The sequence below is a fragment of the Podarcis erhardii genome (genome assembly GCF_964252035.2).
Source record: "Podarcis erhardii genome assembly, chromosome: 14".
NCBI classification, from domain to species: Eukaryota; Metazoa; Chordata; class Lepidosauria; order Squamata; family Lacertidae; genus Podarcis; species Podarcis erhardii.
The window spans coordinates 7257371-7274613 of NC_138503.1; the positions used below are offsets into that span (position 1 = coordinate 7257371).

Here is a 17243-nt window from a genome sequence, read left to right on the forward strand (position 1 = left end):
AAAATCAAAGGTGGGAGAAAGGCTTTCTACAGGCTCCCAAACCCTGCTGAACTGAGTTATGACACAGAATTTGTCTGGGTGTGCTGGGGGTGAGAGAGAGTCACTCTACTTTCTGGCTTTTGTGGGGGGGGGAGGGGGGATGTCCTTTCCTTAGCCTTGTCACTCTTTGTTCCTGGCAGCTGAGCACTGAAGTCTCTTCTCTTGTTATTGAAAGTAATGCTTTATTCACATCCGAGATCATTGGGGGTGAAACATAAAGAAGACTGTGGAGGTTTTATTTTGGATTGAAGTCACACCCCTCATCCCCCCCCGCCCCCAGCCAACAAGAGTGCTGGGAGGGGCTCAGACATAACACTGGTCTTGAAAGACCTACACTGGCTTCCAGTATGTTTCCAAGCACAATTCAAAGTGTTGGTGCTGACCTTTAAAGCCCTAAATGGCCCCGGCCCAGTATACCTGAAGGAGCGTCTCCACCTCCATCATTCTGCCCGGACACTGAGGTACAGCACCGAGGGCCTTCTGGCCGTTCCCTCGCTGCAAGAAGCCTAGTTACAGGGAACCAGGCAGAGAAAAACAACTACCAGAGAAAAACAACTACCAAACTGGCGAGAGCCAGTGTGGTGTAGTGGTTAAGAGTAGTAGTCTCGTAATCTGGGGAACCGGGTTCATGTCTCCGCTCCTCCACATGCAGCTGCTGGGTGACCTTGGGCTAGTCACACTTCTCTGAAGTCTCTCAGCCCCACTCACCTCACAGAGTGTTTGTTGTGGGGGAGGAAGGGAAAGGAGATTGTTAGCCGCTTTGAGACTCCTTAAAGGGAGTGAAAGGCGGGATATCAAATCCAAACTCTTCTTCTTCTTCTCTTCAAACAACTACAAGACATCTGAACACAGCCCTGTTTAGGGTAGCTTTTAATGTTTAATAGATTATTGTATTTTAATATTCTGTTGGAAGCTGCCCAGAGTGGCTGGGGAAACCCAGCCAGATGGGTGGGGTATAAATAATAAATTATTATTATTATTATCAGACCCTTTGCAGTCTTTTAAAAACACATCTCTCGTTTTCCACAGCTGGTTTCTTAGCCAGAGAAGTTCTGGGTGGCCAGCCCCAAAGGCTACTCCACCAACATGCTGGGTTCTTGGTCTAGTCTGCACAATTCTTCTTTTTACTAGAATGAGGTTACCAGATTTTTAAAAATGAATCTGGGGACACTTTCCAACTTCCTACTAAATAGATGGATTTTGTCAGGGGACGGGTTTGTAAATCTGGGAAACGGGAATGTCTGTTAACCTTATGCTAGAAGAAGCAGTGGTGCCATATTGGTTGGAGTGTTGGCCTGAGACCTTGAGAGTCTGGGGGTGTAATCCCCACTCAGCCACAAAGCCCATTGGGTGACCTGGCACTCACCTCAGCCTTGCCTACCTCACAGGGTTGTTGTGAGGATAAAATGGGGAGGAAGAGAGCCATGAATGCCACCTTAAGCTCCATGGAGGATGATATGAACGTAACAAAATAAATAAATAAATAAATAAAAAATACTACCCTGAGGGCTAGTAACTTGGTGTGTGTGTGTTGAGCAACAAGACTAATTTAGAGAATAACAAAAATCCACATCACAACAAGGCATAATACCCATAAAAGGTGTTCACATAACATCTTCGATCCAGCCAGCTCAAATTTCATTGCAGTTCTTTGTCTTATTTCTTCTCTTTTAAGCTACCCGTTCATTTATTGTTTTGTTTGTTTTTGGTCTGGTTCCAGCCCTCAGTTGGCTCCTGAAGCAGCAGCCACGGTTTTCAGTTACAAATGTTACAAAGAGAAGGGAGTGGGGAGCTCCTGGGCAAAGATGAGAACCATTCAGACTTACACTGGGGACTCACAAATCAAACAAGAAAAACAATACAGCTCCACCCTTGGAGATCAAATTGCAAAGATGCACTTCAGTGTGACACAGAAATATAAGCCAGAGTCAAGTCTTGGTGGTCTTGATGCCTCAGGGACTGCGAGTGAAGGAGCATTTCCCCTGAGGGAACCTGGACTGAAAACAAACAAGGAGAAGCAGAAGAAAGCAGCACCTACCCCAAAGTTGGTGGCAGCAAATCGGTCCGAGGCAGAGACGTTGGTGGTGGCCGTGGTGTGAGCATAGAAGGCATTAATGTTGGCCAGCAGAGTGCTCATGACTGCCGGGACACCGGGACACATATACTTGGAAGACAGGCAGGAGAAATGCCTAGGGGGGAGACCAGATGGGCAGGCTGAAGTTCTGCTAGCGAGATGGGGGGCCCCAGCTGCAGAACAGGGGATCCACCATGCCCAGAGCAGTGTGAAATGAAGACAGTCTTTAAAACCACAAAACTGAACTTGGAGAGACTTGGAATGACCCTTCACAGCTTGCATGTCAAAACCCAACTTCTCCTGGAGGATGCTGGGTGGGCAGAGATGGGGCAGTGGCGGAGCCTCCTTCCCCTTTTGCTTTTTGGCCATGCCCTCTCCAACTGTTTGTTTTTGTGCCAATAGCAGCTTCATGCGGTGTGTGTGTGTGTGTGTGTGCTTATAGGATTGCCACTTATGTTCTGGTAAAATACAGGACAGGACAGTGGCATGTTGGTTTCCTTTTCTACTTGGTGCTGAAATGACTTCAAAGCAATCCTTTACATTCCATTGCAGTTAAACCAGATAGGCGCTCTCACTCTTTCATACACACACACACACACACACACACACACAGAGAGAGAGAGAGAGAGAGAGAGAGAGAGAGAGAGAGAGAGAGAGAGGAATTTGTAAATCTGTCTGTGCTTTCCTACCCAGAGTTGAAATACATAACCTTTCAGCAGTGGCATACCGTGGGTTGCCAGCTCCTGGGGCAGAGGTGGATGGGTGGGAGGGAAATGGATGCAGTACACCTGCACATTCAACTGCCTAATGGCATTCGCGTCACCCAGGAGATAAGAAAAAAAGAGTTGTTCCATTGTCTGGAGAAGTCACTTCCTGGTTTGCATGGAGCAGTCGTTTTCAGCAACAGAAGTGCGCAGCTGTATTGAGTCAGCACCAGGTGTTGAAATTTCACGCCTTCTAGGGAGCTACTTTCCCCCCACCCTCCTCTCTTAAATACCATGTAGGTAAGTATGTTCAGAACTGGGCCTTCTGGACTACACTGGCACAAACCACTTGTCTGTAGAGCCCTGGAACCTGTTGCTCTCTGAAGAACGGGGCCTGGCGCTCCCAGGCTGCAGCTCTGTGGATGACCACCTTAACCCAGCTGAAGCTGCAGGGAACTGGAAACAACAACATGAAAGCTGTGCCTTGGTTTGCTCCTCCCTGGGGCTGGGGCGAGGAGTGGTAGCAATGAGAAAAAAGGAAAAGAATGGAACAGGAGGTGGCTTTTTCAGCCAACACAGCAATGCCTTTCCTATAGGAGCGGAATGGGTATTTGAAGAGGCTCCTTAAAGAGAGAGAGAAAGAGAGAGAGAGAGAGAGAAAGAGAGAGAGAGAGAGAGAGAGAGAGACAGGAGCAGAGTGGAAATAGGGGAAATAAGGGGCAAACTGCAACCCTATCGACCCCTGATCTAGATGCTCATTTGACAATGCCCAACAAACCAAGGTTAAGTAATGGAATTCTGATGGCTAACAATCAGAATTGCAAAGCACAGGGATGGCAAAAGGCAACTTGGAGTAACAGAGCAAGTGTTAGACCCGTGAGAGTCAAATTCAAATTCCTGCTTAGCTGTGAAGCTTCAGGCCAGTCACTCTGACTCTCTGCCTAGCTGACCTCACAGGGCCATTGTGAGGATGAAAGGGGGATCACAGGGACAACCACACATGATGCCTTCTGTTTCCTGGGGCGGGGAAGGTGAAATAAATCAGCCAATGAGCAAACTGGTGGAGGGAGGCAAAGGATTCATGAGTTGGTTTCTTAAAAGCATTTGGGACACAGCAATGCCCCGTACACAGTGCATTTGACGGAAGAAAAAGCCTCAGGCCAGCAAGGGGAGGAAGTCATCCACATTCCTCAGGGGAGATTGTGAGGTACTGTGGTTTTGTCTTCTTTCCTCTGAGTTATATCTGGAGAAGCTCAAACCAAAGTTTAAGTTTCCTGAGAGCTATGCAAGGGTGCTGATCCTATGTGTTGCAACAGGGGCAGCAGCAGCAGCCGCCCTTGGAGCACACACAAACAGCTGAAATGGAGGGGGCAGACCTTGTGATTGTGGCTGTGCAATGAGATATGTGGGGCATCCCTTCACATCTCTGGGTTGAAAGATTTCTTTCTTGCAAATGGAACGGATATTTTGCTTTTGTGCATTGAAAAAGCCATCAGTTGCCTTGGGCGGATGGCACTAGTTCAGGAGCAGCTCACCTGCGCTGCAAAAAATATTTAGTATGCAAATACCACAATGCTTTCAAAGTCTTTACAAAGAGCTTTACACTTTCCCCAGGCATACCTAAAAGGACGGCATTAAGAACTTGCATTTTGATGCTGGAATAAAACCAACTTGGTGTGTCAAAATAATTTTTTGAAAATGGATCTGCAGCTCCTACTCTTCATGGGAGCTCAGCAACTCATTTGCAGCAGCAGTCGCCGCCCTCCCAATCTGCCCCGGCTGCCAGCAGCTCTGCTCCCAGTTCAACATGCTGTGCTACTTACGTCATCGCTTGGTAGATGTATTCGATGCCATAACGCATTGCAAACTCGTCAACGATCTCTTGGGCGGCTTCATCAAAGTAGACCTTCCAGGCCTCGTCTCCTTTGACTGCAGGGATCTGCACAGCCCCGCTTGACTTCACCTCAGTCAAGTAATGGAAGAGGTTCTGAAGGGAACACATTTTTCACCTTAATTGGAAATTTCAACCTCCAAGTGCACTGGAGAAGACAGGGCTGTATTATGCTCACATTTCCTCCAAACTTTCATTAATTTCACATCCTATTTGCTTGTTACAGGGATCTTTGGACGAATGAGGTCTGAGAAAAGCTTAGAGCCCCAAAACATCCTCCTGGAATGCCAGGAGCGATTTGGCCCCCTCATTTCCTGGCCTTGGCACAAGCCCCCTCGCCCCCTCCTCAGCTTCTTACCCCCTACCAGTCCTGATCAGTTTGCCATCTTGTAGACTCTGCACCCACCCACCCAGCCACCCACCTATGGGCCCTGCCTGGTCTTCCTCTCTCAGCCACAAAGCCTTGTCCCCCTGAGAGTCACCGCCAGGCTCCTCGCAAGCTACCACTGGGCCATGCGCATGAAGGAAAAGTCCCATTCCACCACATACCTCATGTAAGCAGGTGTATTGCACATGATAAGGGGCTACCTTCTCCTCTCCTTTTATCTCAACGTTGAGCTTCAACCGAATGGCTCCGGAGACAGCAGATTTATCGGTTCGTTTGTCTAGTAAAAGCAGGCGGGGGAGGAGAGAAGGAAAGAAAGATGTTGGCTGTGGCCAAAGAAGCTATTGTTGGCAGCTGAGAGGACCAAATGCTGCCACAAGCAGATGTCACTGCTTTTGTGCAAGTAATTTTGGCCACGTGCAAAGCATTCCTGCAAGATGAGCAAGAGTTCTGCCCTCCTCCCGATCCAAAGCTGTGTGCACATGGTGAGTGGTGGAGAAGCTCAAAGGCCTGGGAACATTTTCTGTGAACGCCCCCTTGAAACCAATGAGACAAAGCAAGAGGTCTGACACACCCAGGAATGATCTGTGTGAATCAGAAGAGGAGTGTGTGTCGCTCCATACAATGCTTTAAAATCACTTTAAAATCACCTTCTCTGAACAAGAAGGAGGTGAAAGAAGGGAAAGAAAAAAAGGTTGCGTGTCTGTGCCTTGGCCAGGATCTTCAAGACCACCAAAGATGGAGGTGATGGACTTGGGTTAGGGGTAGACAAGGCTAGGAAAGAAATGCCTGCTTTGTGGAATGTGGTCCACAGGTAGCAGTCAAGTACAACATTCCTTGTAACGCAAGAGTGGACATGCAAGGGAATGTTTGGTCCAGCCAGTCGAGACTTATTGTTCCTCCTGGTCTGGATCATCCTTCCTCTTGCATGTGACCAGAGGTGGGCGTGACCTTACCTGTCCAGGTAACAAAAGGACGAGTCAAGCAGCACCCCTCCCTTCTTTTTCTCTTTCTCCTTTCGTCTGCTTCCAGCTAGGACTGCTCTGTTGGTTGCAGCCAGCAGCAGCACTGGGACTGTTCCCCATATGGGGTAAATCCACATGTGGCTATTTGTAACTTTAAGTTTTTAAGCCTGCCTTCAGGATTGATACTGTGTACTGCCTGAATGTGAGTAAACTTACTTTTTGTTGACTATGAATAGGATTGTGGTGTCTTTATTCTTTTAAGAGGGATTCAAGGGAACTTACCGGGAATGCACAATTCAATCTGAGGCAGAGGCTCACACGAGCCTGCAACCAGCTATCTGCTGTGCATGTAAGGAAGGGGAATGTAACTCTTCTACATAAGGAACTTGCTAGTGCAACTTAGGAAGGATATTAATAAACAATATATCCTCTCCTGCCACCCTGAACATTCCCACATGCTTCGACATTCTGTGTCTGACTCTGGCCACAGGCAAAGGAAGCCCTTTTCCCCTGGGGAGACTTTGCTTGTAACAAGAGTATTGCCTACCAAGGTTGTACCAAACATCCATTTCTCCGCTGAGGGTTCTCACTTCGATAATGGTTTGCCCCAAGAAGTCATCTGATTCTTTTTTGAAGTGCTGCTTCACCCGAGATTTGATGTCGTCATCCTCATCCCAGACTCTGACTTTTATTCTGTCTGTCGAGTTGTGGCATTCGCTGAAAAGGAAAAGTCATAGAACAGGTGGTGGCATGTCAGGCCAAGGGGCACTGTCCCACTGAGCCCAGGGAGCTTCTGGAGGCCTTTGCTTTTTGGGTCTGGCTATGGTTTGAGGTCACACTTGGGCTGCATTTGATAAGCAGCTATCACTCTACAAGAGTGACCTCAAACCGTAGCCAGACTCCCACACATAGAAAGAGCTTCTCAGGCCCAGTAAACAGGCAGGTGCCCTTGTTCCTCTCCAGAGGGACCTCCAGGGTGGGGGAGGGGAGGCTCTCTTGTCCTTCAGAGGAGGAACAAGGATATTAGTCAAGATCATGACCTGGTTTGTCTCAGGCCAGCACAGACTTCAGAAGTGTGGGCACCACAGAGTTACTAGATAAAAATGCTCAGGTAAGAAGAGGGGAAACCAGAGAGAGAGAGAGAGAGAGAGAGAGAGAGAGAGAGAACGAGAGAGAGGGAGAAGGCTCAGCTGGTCCTGGCAGAAGGAGGAAGGCCAAAAATATGGAGAAAGCAGGGTGGGCTGCAGAGTCAAGCCTGAATGCAGCAGCAGCCACCATCAAGGTCAGAGCCACACCCTAAGCACCAACGGGCTTTTCTTCTGCAGCCTGGACATACGGATTACTGTATCCTTGGGCTCAGAAGTTAATCTGAGAAAAAACATACCATATTTTTCCATGTATAAGTCGAAAAAAAATTAGGCAAAAATTGGGTGTTGTCTTATACAGTCATACCTCGGGTTAAATATGCTTCAGGCTGAGCATTTTCAGGTTACTTCTGGGTTTCGCCGCTCACGCATGGGCAGATGCTCAAAATGACATCACATGCATGCACAGAAGCGGCGAATCGTGACCTGTGCATGCGCAGACACAGGTTGCATTCTGCTCAGGATGTGAACGGGGCTCCGGAACGGATCCCATTTGCATCCAGAGGTACCACTGTACACGGATAGTGAATGCAGAGGGGGAACGTGCGATTAATGGCAGCAGGAAGCAGGAGATTGGCAGTGGCGATTGGGCAGGTGATTGGTCGCTGTGGCAAGGACTGCTGGCGATTGGCTGTGGCAATTGGGCAGGTGATTGACAGCTGCGGCAAGTGGGCGGCTAGGCTGTTGGTGGCGGCAAGTGGGCAGACAATTGGCGGCTGTGGCGAGGTGTGCGATCGGCAGTGGCTGTGGCAAGCGATTGGCAGTGGAGGGCAGGTGGGTGATTGGCGGAAGTGACCTCCCCCACCCCCCCAAAAAAGCTAAACAACTTAATTTCTTAATTTTGGGTAAAAAAAATTAATAGGGGTTGTCTTATACATGGGGTCATTTTATACACGGAAAAATATGGTAGGTGTAAAATGTTGGGGTTGTTTGTTATTATGATTCTTGATGAATCATGTCTGTGATTATTCATAGGAAATAAAACATTTCCTGTCTTGTCAAAGAGATGAAAAGCAAATCTAGGTCACGACATAAACAGAACCTGGTTACTGTGGTTTCTCCAGCCTGTTGTTAATTATCTGCTTTACCTCCCCATCCCCCCACCCCAGTTCAAGCCTGGCTCTCCAGCTGATGAGGTGACATGATTCAGAAGCTCTGGCCCTGAGCAGGTGCAAGGTAAACAGTGGAAACCTCCCCCCCCCCATATTTATGCAACCAGTTTGGAGCCTGGGCTGCTGAATGCAGGAGCTGAAGGGGCCGCTTCTCAGTAGCCTCTGGGTGAGAAACGCTCTTCCACTTTGGGGCTCCTCAGTGGATTCAGATCAGCTCTGTGTGTTGCCTTTTGCCAAGTGGTGTGTGTGTGTGTGTGTGTGTGTGTGTGTGGTCACATGCACAAAACTTTCTGCCTTCCTCTGAAAAGCAGCAGCTCCCCAAGACTTGCAACCCTGTGTAGCAACGTAGGAGCAAGGATTGCCTCGAAGCTGGGCAGGTGGCATTGGGAGGACGAGTTTCAGGAGCATGGATGAAGGGGCGGTAGCTCCACCCTGCCTGCCAGGGCAGCACTTTCCCCTATTTTACTTATTAATTGGGGGGGGGCAGCTTAGTAAATGATGGGAAAGAACAACAAGTGAAATAAGAAGTAAAACATAAGACCATTTTAAAAGAGGGAGACGACATGGAAATGTCAGAAAAGAATTCACTGCACCCCCCTCCCAATTAAAAACAGAAGGCCAGATGAGAGGAGTTATTTCAAAAGGCCTGGGTGAGGAGAAACTTCTTCATCATGCACAGAAAAGACCTCAGAAATGGTACCAGGCAACCCGCTCTGGCATGTATGTCTGCTGCCTAAGTGGGGGGCTACCATTGAAGTACATTTGATTCTAATATATAATCTATCTATCATCTATCTATCATCTATCTATCTATCTATCTATCTATCTATCTATCTATCTATCTATCATCTATCTATCTAATCTATCTATCATCTATCTATCTATCTATCTATCTATCATCTATCTATCTATCTATCATCTATCTATCTATCTATCTATCTATCTATCTATCTATCTATCTATCTATATCTATCTATCTATATCTATCTATCTATCTATCTATCTATCTATCTATCTATCTATCTATCTATCTATCTCTACAGGCACACCTCATGTTACGTCTGCTTCATGTTATGCTCTTTCAGGTTGCGTCCTGCAGCGACCTGGAAGTACTGGAAAGGGTTACTTCCGGGTTTCGCCACTCATGCATGCGCAGAAGCGCAAAATGATATCACGCGCATGCGCAGAAGTGGCAAATCGCAACCTGTGCGTGCGCAGACACGCCGCTGTGGGTTGCGCTCTTTTCATGTTGTGAACGGGCCTCCAGAACAGATCCCGTTCGCAACCAGAGGTACCACTGTATCTATCTTCTGAATGGATTTCCTATGAGAACACACACACACACACACACACACACACACGGAGTGCTCTGTGCAAATGCTTGCCTAGTTTGCTCCCTGGAAGGCTCAGCATCCTTCTCCTGGATCTGCCATCCTCTCCTCCTGCATGGCATATTTATAACTATGCAGATTTTCCCAAGAGAGCAAGGCTTAACACTATGAGGGTAGTGCCAGGATCGAACCCACAACCCAAGGGCCTTGTAAGGTCTAAATGAAGTTATTCGTGGGAGTTCCAGTTCTCCTCCTTTCCCCCAGGAGACTGGCAGCATTTTCACAAAATCAATTCTTCCCTGCTATAAATAATTGAAGGAGGAAGAAAACGCTGCATTTTTATAGTGGCTCCAAATAGCATCAAAGCCGTGCAGCACCAGTAGCGGGAGGCAGAGCCAAATTTACTTGCTGGGGGCGGCGGGGGAGGGAGGAGAGGGACTTTCACTGCACCGGGCATGCTAGACAAAATCCTGACTGCTGTGCTTGATTGTCTTAATTAACTTACAGAGTGGCAACACAATCCATTTGATCAGATTTTAAAGTGACAGCAGAGAGAGTAATCTGTAGTCATTTTGAAAGAAACAAGAAGAGATATCAAGTTACTTTGGAGCGGCTCAGAACACAGGTGTAAGATTTCTGGGAAACTTTTGGAAAATTTGAGCCTGGGGGAGGGACTTGAAATCTGAAGAATATACACTGTTTATTATCAGATGTAAACTAATTTTACTGCTTTAACAACACAAAACACATCACACGTAACTTAGCCAGGATATACAATTGTACTGGCATATTTATGACAACTACAGAGCAGCCATTTGCATCCTAAGACCCAACTCTGTTCAGTGGAGCTTCCTCGTAGAAAAAGGCACAGAGGAATGCAACCTCAAAATGCCTACATCCACTGAACTCAATGGGCTTTACTTCCAAGTAGACATGTACAGGATTGGCCAGGTCTGCAGGTCAGCATCTAGTATCTGCAAACTGAATCGGAAGTCACTGGAAGAAGGCAAAGAACAATTTGCGAGCAACAAAGTTGGTGGTGATGGTAAAAAGGTAAAGAACCCCTGGACAGTTAAGTCCTGTCAAAGGCGACTATGGGGTAGTGGTGCTCGTCTCGCTTTCAGGTCAAGGCAGCCGGCTTTTGTCTGCAGACAGCTTTCCAGGCCATGTGGCCAGCATGACTAAACTGCTTCTGGCACAAAGGAACACCGTGACGGAAACCAGAGCTCATGGAAATGCTGTTTACATTCCCGCCTCAGCAGTACCTATTTATCTACTTGCACTGGCATGCTTTCGAACTGCTAGGTTGGCAAGAGCTGGGACAGAGCAATGGGAACTCACTCCATTGCGGGGATTCGAACCGCCGACCTTCTGATCGGCAAGCCCAAGAGGCTCAGTGGTTTAGACCACAGTGCCACCTGCGTGGTGGTGGTATGCTCCTGTTGTGCACATGGGAGGACCCTCTGGGTACAGAAATGCATCTTTGATTTGGGTATTGCATGTGCCTATAGTAAACACAGAAAATATCATCCTCCCTTCCCCACATTGTTCCCCAGGCCTTCTCACTCCTCTAGTTCAGACTCTCATAAGAAGGTCATTCTCATCTGTCAGGATTAGGGCACATGGCCACAGTGGGTCTTGGTGACCTGGGACTGTCAAGTGAAGATGGAGACTAGCCTGGTACACACACAATGCTGAGCTCACAATGAAAGAAGCCATGATTTGCTTAGATTGCTTCCCAGCCACTTTTGGCTCCTGCCCCTGCAGCCTGGCAAGGGGATGGCCAAACAAGGCACACTTAAGGAAGCATGTTGGGTTTGTACCTAACATTAAGCTATCATGACAACAACCCAAGGCTTGTAAGCCATCATTATGTGTGAGCCAGGCCTTACACGTCATCATGTGTCTGTGGCCAGTGGAAGGATCTGCAGCCTATGGCCAGTCATGAAACTCCCCTTGTACCTCCAGCAGGCCAGAGCAGGCCGGGTGCTAATCCCCAACCTCTATCAAGGGTCTCTGCCTGTTGGTCCTGCAGGTCCAGCTTTTCAGCTTCAAGGTCCAAGTCAGAGGCAGCAGGAGGCGGATCTCATTTCCCTGTCTTGCAACTTAAAATATTCTTCAAATGGCACCTTTTGCATGCAAAGCAAGGGCTCCCTGCCTCGGGACTGTGGACCTTCCTGCTCTCCCCTCCTCTTGCCCCTGCCTCCCCTCCTTGTCCCTTGCTCAGCCCCCTACCCTATTCCGTGCTGCCCCTCCCTCCAGGTTTCCTCGCCTCCTGACTGCTGAGGACACACAGTCCTTCGAAAAGGAGGCCACTTCTACAACAGCCCCTCACCGATTCATACAGTATTAATGCAACATCGATTCACAGGCTTTGCATCTGTTTACATCTAGTGATCTATTTCATTTCACATGCTTTGTGGTTATGATTCTGCCTGCAGGGCTGGGGCATCTCCCATCTGTCACTAAAACTGTTACAACGGAGGTAAGCCGTGGTCCAAAGCAACATGCGAGGCGCTGTGAGCCCACAACAAGGTGTCTGCAGCTTATGCCACATGCAAGCATTAGATGCATTGAATAGCTGTGAGAGCTTCTTCCTGGGAGGGGATTTGCCTCCCAGCCCCCACTGTGTGCCTGGCCTCTTTAGATTAAGAGGGTTTTGTAGCAAGGCAAGGAGGGAGGGTACACAAAGGAGGTAGCGATGCTTTACACAAAACAAGCTGCATTCAGTGGATTCTTGATTTGATGTAATCAGACCTCGCATTCCTCAGAAAGCCGAGGATTATGACAAGAGCAAAGTGACTGGAGGTCTCTCAGCACCACCCAGGAGTGCCTGGGCACCTCTCCCTTCAGCTGAACTGCAGCCAGCCTAGTCCCTGCCGTCTTCTCTACCTTGCAGTCCGGGGCCACAGGGAAGCCTGGCATGGGGAATGCTGCAACAGGGCACTCACCAAGGAAGGCTGTTCCTGGCATAGAAGCATGAACCCAGATGGCTATGCAGGGGCCACAGGGAGGTGCCAGGTGCACATGGAGTGTTGTGGTGCTGGCACAGCTGGCCTTGCACATTCAGAAAGAGCACGGAGGCACCAAACGCTGACCAAGTGCCCTCCTGGAAGGAGCCAATCGCCTCATCAAAGGGCACTAGTCCTTCAGCAGCCAGAGGGTGGAGAGCCTTGCAGGAGGCCAGCATGAAAGTAACTGTCCCGCTGCTTTGAGCTGCAAGACTGCTGTCCATGGTCCTGAACCATTTGCTTTTGTATTTGACAGAGAGCATCCAGAGTTCCGACCTCACCCCTGCATAAAGCTGGCTTGGGCAGTCCTGGCTTGTCACCACCCTCTCACCTGGGCTGCCACCTCTTTCTTGGTGTGGGAGGAGTTGACTTCTGATCAGGATGGGGCTGGTTTGCCCAGCAGCAGACACTGCGGGAAGGCGCCTCCTGAAGAAAGCCCTTTGCTGCAGATGCCACATAGCTCTGCACACCTCTAGTAAGCCACAGAAATGCAGGAATGAGCTTCCTGCCTTTGATAGAGGCAGCATGACTGAACTCCCAGGGACTTGGGGACTGGGCTACCTCTGTGCCTCACCACTGGAACGTCAACGTTCTCCATCATTTCTAGGGCTGTGGTCGAGATGATGGAGACCATTCCATGCACTTAGATACAGACTTGCCCCAGCCACTTTTGCTAGAGGGGCAGAGGGCTCTGACCTTATCAGCCATTGGGTGTGGGTGTTCAGATAAGTACCAAGCCCTCCCATCCACTTGCCCTTCCCCCTGCAATTAAAATTGCACCCTTTCCCCTTTCTACATGACTGAGGCAGCTCCACGTTTCAACCTATGGAGCTATCAGCATAGTTTTCTTTGGCCCTGAATTCTATACTGGGCGATCATGGAGGGAGGAAGAGGGATCAGGCAGATAAACAGAACATCCTCCCTTAACCCAACAACAGAACCGCTTCTCCTTGTAATCAGTCTTCAAAAGCAAACACAGGATTATTTAAAGACCAAGCAGGGTCAAAGAAACAATTTGCATAATGTAAAGTAAATCCATACTTGTAACCAGAAAGCTGCACGCTTTAAATCCTTGGCCATTTCTATTAATCCCAGAGGCCATGTGGAGACTGATACATGCAGGAGTAAAACTAACTCACTCTTGGGATATTCAAATCCCATGACATTGCTGGGAAGGCAGGTTCCTTGGTAGCCAGCACTATCTCCAGCCACAGCCAGCACTGGCCGAAGGAGTCCCTACCTGGCCATACCAGGGCCCTATTCTCGGCTGTTCCCTAAGAGGCTGGATTCTGACTCAGTGCTGGACGGCTCATAAGCAAAGCCACAACAACCTCCCTCTGCTCCTAGAGGCTGACAGGTCCAGATCTCCATCTCCTCAAAGGGGGAAAGAGCCCAGGGGGGCTCCTAGACTGAAGCAGGGGTCTGATCCGAGGAAGAGAAGACACTACCATTCTTCTTCTTGTTGACAATATAAAGTCTAAGCTGCTAGTAGTACTGGAAGTGGGAGAGGAAATGGTGCAGGGAGAAGCATATTCATTCATTAATTCATCACCCTGTATGTTCTAAGCACAGCCCTGAACTCTGGGCAGAGCTCCAAAGAGGAGTAGTCTCAATGGGGGGAGCTGTGGAGAACAGAAGCAGGTTACAGGACACCTGCAAATGCCTTTCAAGGGGAGCAGTTGGCTGGCTGGCTAGGGCTGGCCTTGGTGCCCTTTGGCGGACCTCTTTCCAATTTCATAGTTCTGTGGACAGCTACAATTCTCAAAAAGCTTCCTCAAATGGCAGCAACAGTGCATTCCACCCGGTTCTCTTAATCAGAGAGCTGCATTTGAAACAGCACCGCTTTGCATGGAAATGATGACATACCATCCAAGCCTTCCACAAGAACTTGCAAAATTTTCTTTCTTGCCTGGGGCATCAGCAGAGTGTCAGCCATACACCCTGTGAACACCTGTGGTGCTTTGAAGTTTTGCCATCAGATCTTAGGCCAGGGGGTTCTAAGTCTTGACCTGACTGGGACCCCCTTTCCATCCCATCCCCATTATCCTCTGAGGCTGCCTCACTCTTTGGCAAACATGGCCATCTTGCTTTGTCTATGAATATCTTCATCCACCACCATGCCTTATTTCTCATGGCCCCAGCAGCCTTCAGCCTCCTGGTAGCAGAGTACGACAGGGTAGGCACTCCAGTGGCCATCCCAGAATCCAGGCAGGAACTGATGTTTAGTGGATGTGCCCCTGCAAAAGGACCCTCTTGGGGATTCAAATCCTTGTCATGGCTCAGGGCACAGAACCAGATTTGGGGGCCCAGGGAGGCTCTGCCCCAGTTCTGCCCTGTTCCAATCTGCTTTACTCTAATTGATCCAGTAGCTCAAATCTAAACTTTGCTTGGGGTCATTGTAGACATGCTAAGTGAGAGAGAGAGAGAGGGGGGGGAGAACCCTTTCTTCCTGTCCAATCTGTTGTCATGCAAATCAGTGGCTGATCTCCTGGGCTTCCCCCCCTCTATTTCTCTCAGGAGAAAACTTCATTGCAGGCTGACTCACTTGTTCAGTGGCAGAGGGGCTTCCTTGACTGCACACAGGGTGACTCTGCCAGAGAAAACCCCCACCAGGCCCTTCAAAGGCTGCCTATGCTCGTTTCAGCACTTCCAGCTTCAGGGTGGGAGAGTGGAGATGAGAAGCAGCCTGGAAGTTGCCTTCAATTGACCCAGCCAATGGATTGGCCCATCCTGCATTTGATGGACAGGGTCCCTCCAGGGTTTCAGGCATCACTGGAGCCTTTCGATTTCACTGTGAACTGATCCCAAAGCCTTCTGCATCAGCCCAGGGTCCTGATCCCATGGTGGCCAACCAATTGCCCCAGCTGGCTGCCTACAAGAGCAACAGCGGCAACTCCCCCCTCTTGTGGTTCCCAGCTACTGGCATCATTCAGAGGGATGCTGTCTTCCATAGGCACCAACTCTGAGGGGCCCAGGTCCCTTTATCCCCCCTGGAAAATTTGGGGAGCTGCCCCCTTAAGTTGAGGACAATCAGGGGTTTTGTGAAGGAGGTGTGAGGGCTCTGGCAGGGTCTTAAGACTCCTTCCTTCTCCTTCCCAAAGGGGGCGTATTTGTGTGTGCGCAAGCACATCTGTGTGGTGGGAGAGCAAAAGGGGTTTTCCTCCACAAAGTGGAGGACGTGGTCTGTTCCTGAGTCAGGGGAGAGAGGCGGCTGGTGGAAAAGGGTGCTCAGTAGCTGAAGCATCATGTGTTGGGGTGGGTGAGTACTGGGAAGGGCTTGAGAATATCCTTTATCTTCTCTTCCCCCAAACCCTTTTCCTCCCCTGCATATCTGGGAAAACAACTGAAAGTGGAGGAGAGATCAGGCCTCCCCCTCCTGTCCTTTTTTTTTTTGAAACTGGAGCCTTTGCCATGATTGAACAATTTAAAAGGAAAGTTCGCAAGATAAGCACTGGAGTACTGCTTGCTTATATGTGTGTTCTGTGTGGGCGGGTGTTTCTTTGGATCTAGAGAACTACGAGTCCTGCGCGTGAGTGAAGGGTGTCTCTCTCCCTCTCCTTTGCTGGTGGGTAGGGCAAGAGGGGCCGTGCTGCCCTCCCAGCTGCTGCTGCTGCTGCTGCCACACTTGGATCTACCACCTGGCTTCTCCAGGTCCCTGCACATCATGACACACGTCGTTGCCTTCCACACAAGAAGCATTTCAGAACCATCATGGTTTGTGGTCAGGCAAGGAACTCTTTCCTCCTTTGGACATCAGCTGGATGTACATGCACAGTAACTGCTCAGTTCTTAAGCCGATTACCGAAACTGCGCTGGACTTTTACTTTATGTAAAGCTGCAGAGCAAAAGGACTTTTACTCAAAACAAGGAAGTTATGCTGTGCTCAGCATGGGGCTATGTAGGGTTGCAGCCACAGCCCCATTACATGGCTCTTATGCCTTTCATGAAGTTCTCCTTGAGGATGATGAAAGTCTCTCTCTTCATTCACTCAGCAGCAAATATGGGGGCTTCCCGTTCCCTTTCAGTTCCATGCCCCTAAGCAGCTCTGCATTCAGAGGTGCACCTTGGCAATCACTGGCTCTCTGTCTTTGCTGCAACGGCCCACGCCAGCAACTGAATTTCTCCGCTGTGCCTGTGTGCCTCGCCCAGTCTCCCAGAGCAGCAGAGGAGTGGCCTGGGGAGAACAAGGACTAGTGGGTGGGCCATAGCTGTCAACTTTTCCCTTTTCTTGCGAGGAATCCTATTCCGAATAAGGGAATTTCCCTTAAAAAAAGGAAAAAGTTGACAGCTATGGGGTGGGCTTCTAGCCACTATGAGCCAAAGGGAATTCTCAGTGGACCCAATGCTGATTTGATGGTCTCTTTGGCACACCCCCCTCCAAAGCTTCATGTGAACATTTGGACTTCTTTTTAAAAATTATTACTGCTTTCTGAAGTGGGGCTTGATTGTTGGTGCAACTGAATGTTTGTGACCTTATTTCAAACATGCACATGCACCTTTTGAGAAGCTGAAAAGCTGCTCAGAGGAGGGTTGTTCTGTTGCATCTCAGGGAGAAGCCAATCATCAGCGCTGTTGTGCACAGCCGC

At 49.1% G+C, this 17243-nt stretch overlaps 1 protein-coding gene across 1 annotated transcript in view; it reads right to left on the reverse strand.

The window, feature by feature from the left end:
• Nucleotides 1-17243, reverse strand: part of UNC13C (unc-13 homolog C) — a 130796-nt gene that overhangs the window by 49352 nt on the left and 64201 nt on the right. The window contains exons 10-13 of the mRNA XM_081839403.1: nucleotides 6606-6775; nucleotides 5258-5373; nucleotides 4641-4804; nucleotides 2078-2228 (exon numbers count right to left, since the gene is read on the reverse strand). Coding sequence (XP_081695529.1) covers nucleotides 2078-2228; nucleotides 4641-4804; nucleotides 5258-5373; nucleotides 6606-6775 — 601 coding nt within the window. The remainder of the gene's footprint in view (nucleotides 1-2077; nucleotides 2229-4640; nucleotides 4805-5257; nucleotides 5374-6605; nucleotides 6776-17243) is intronic.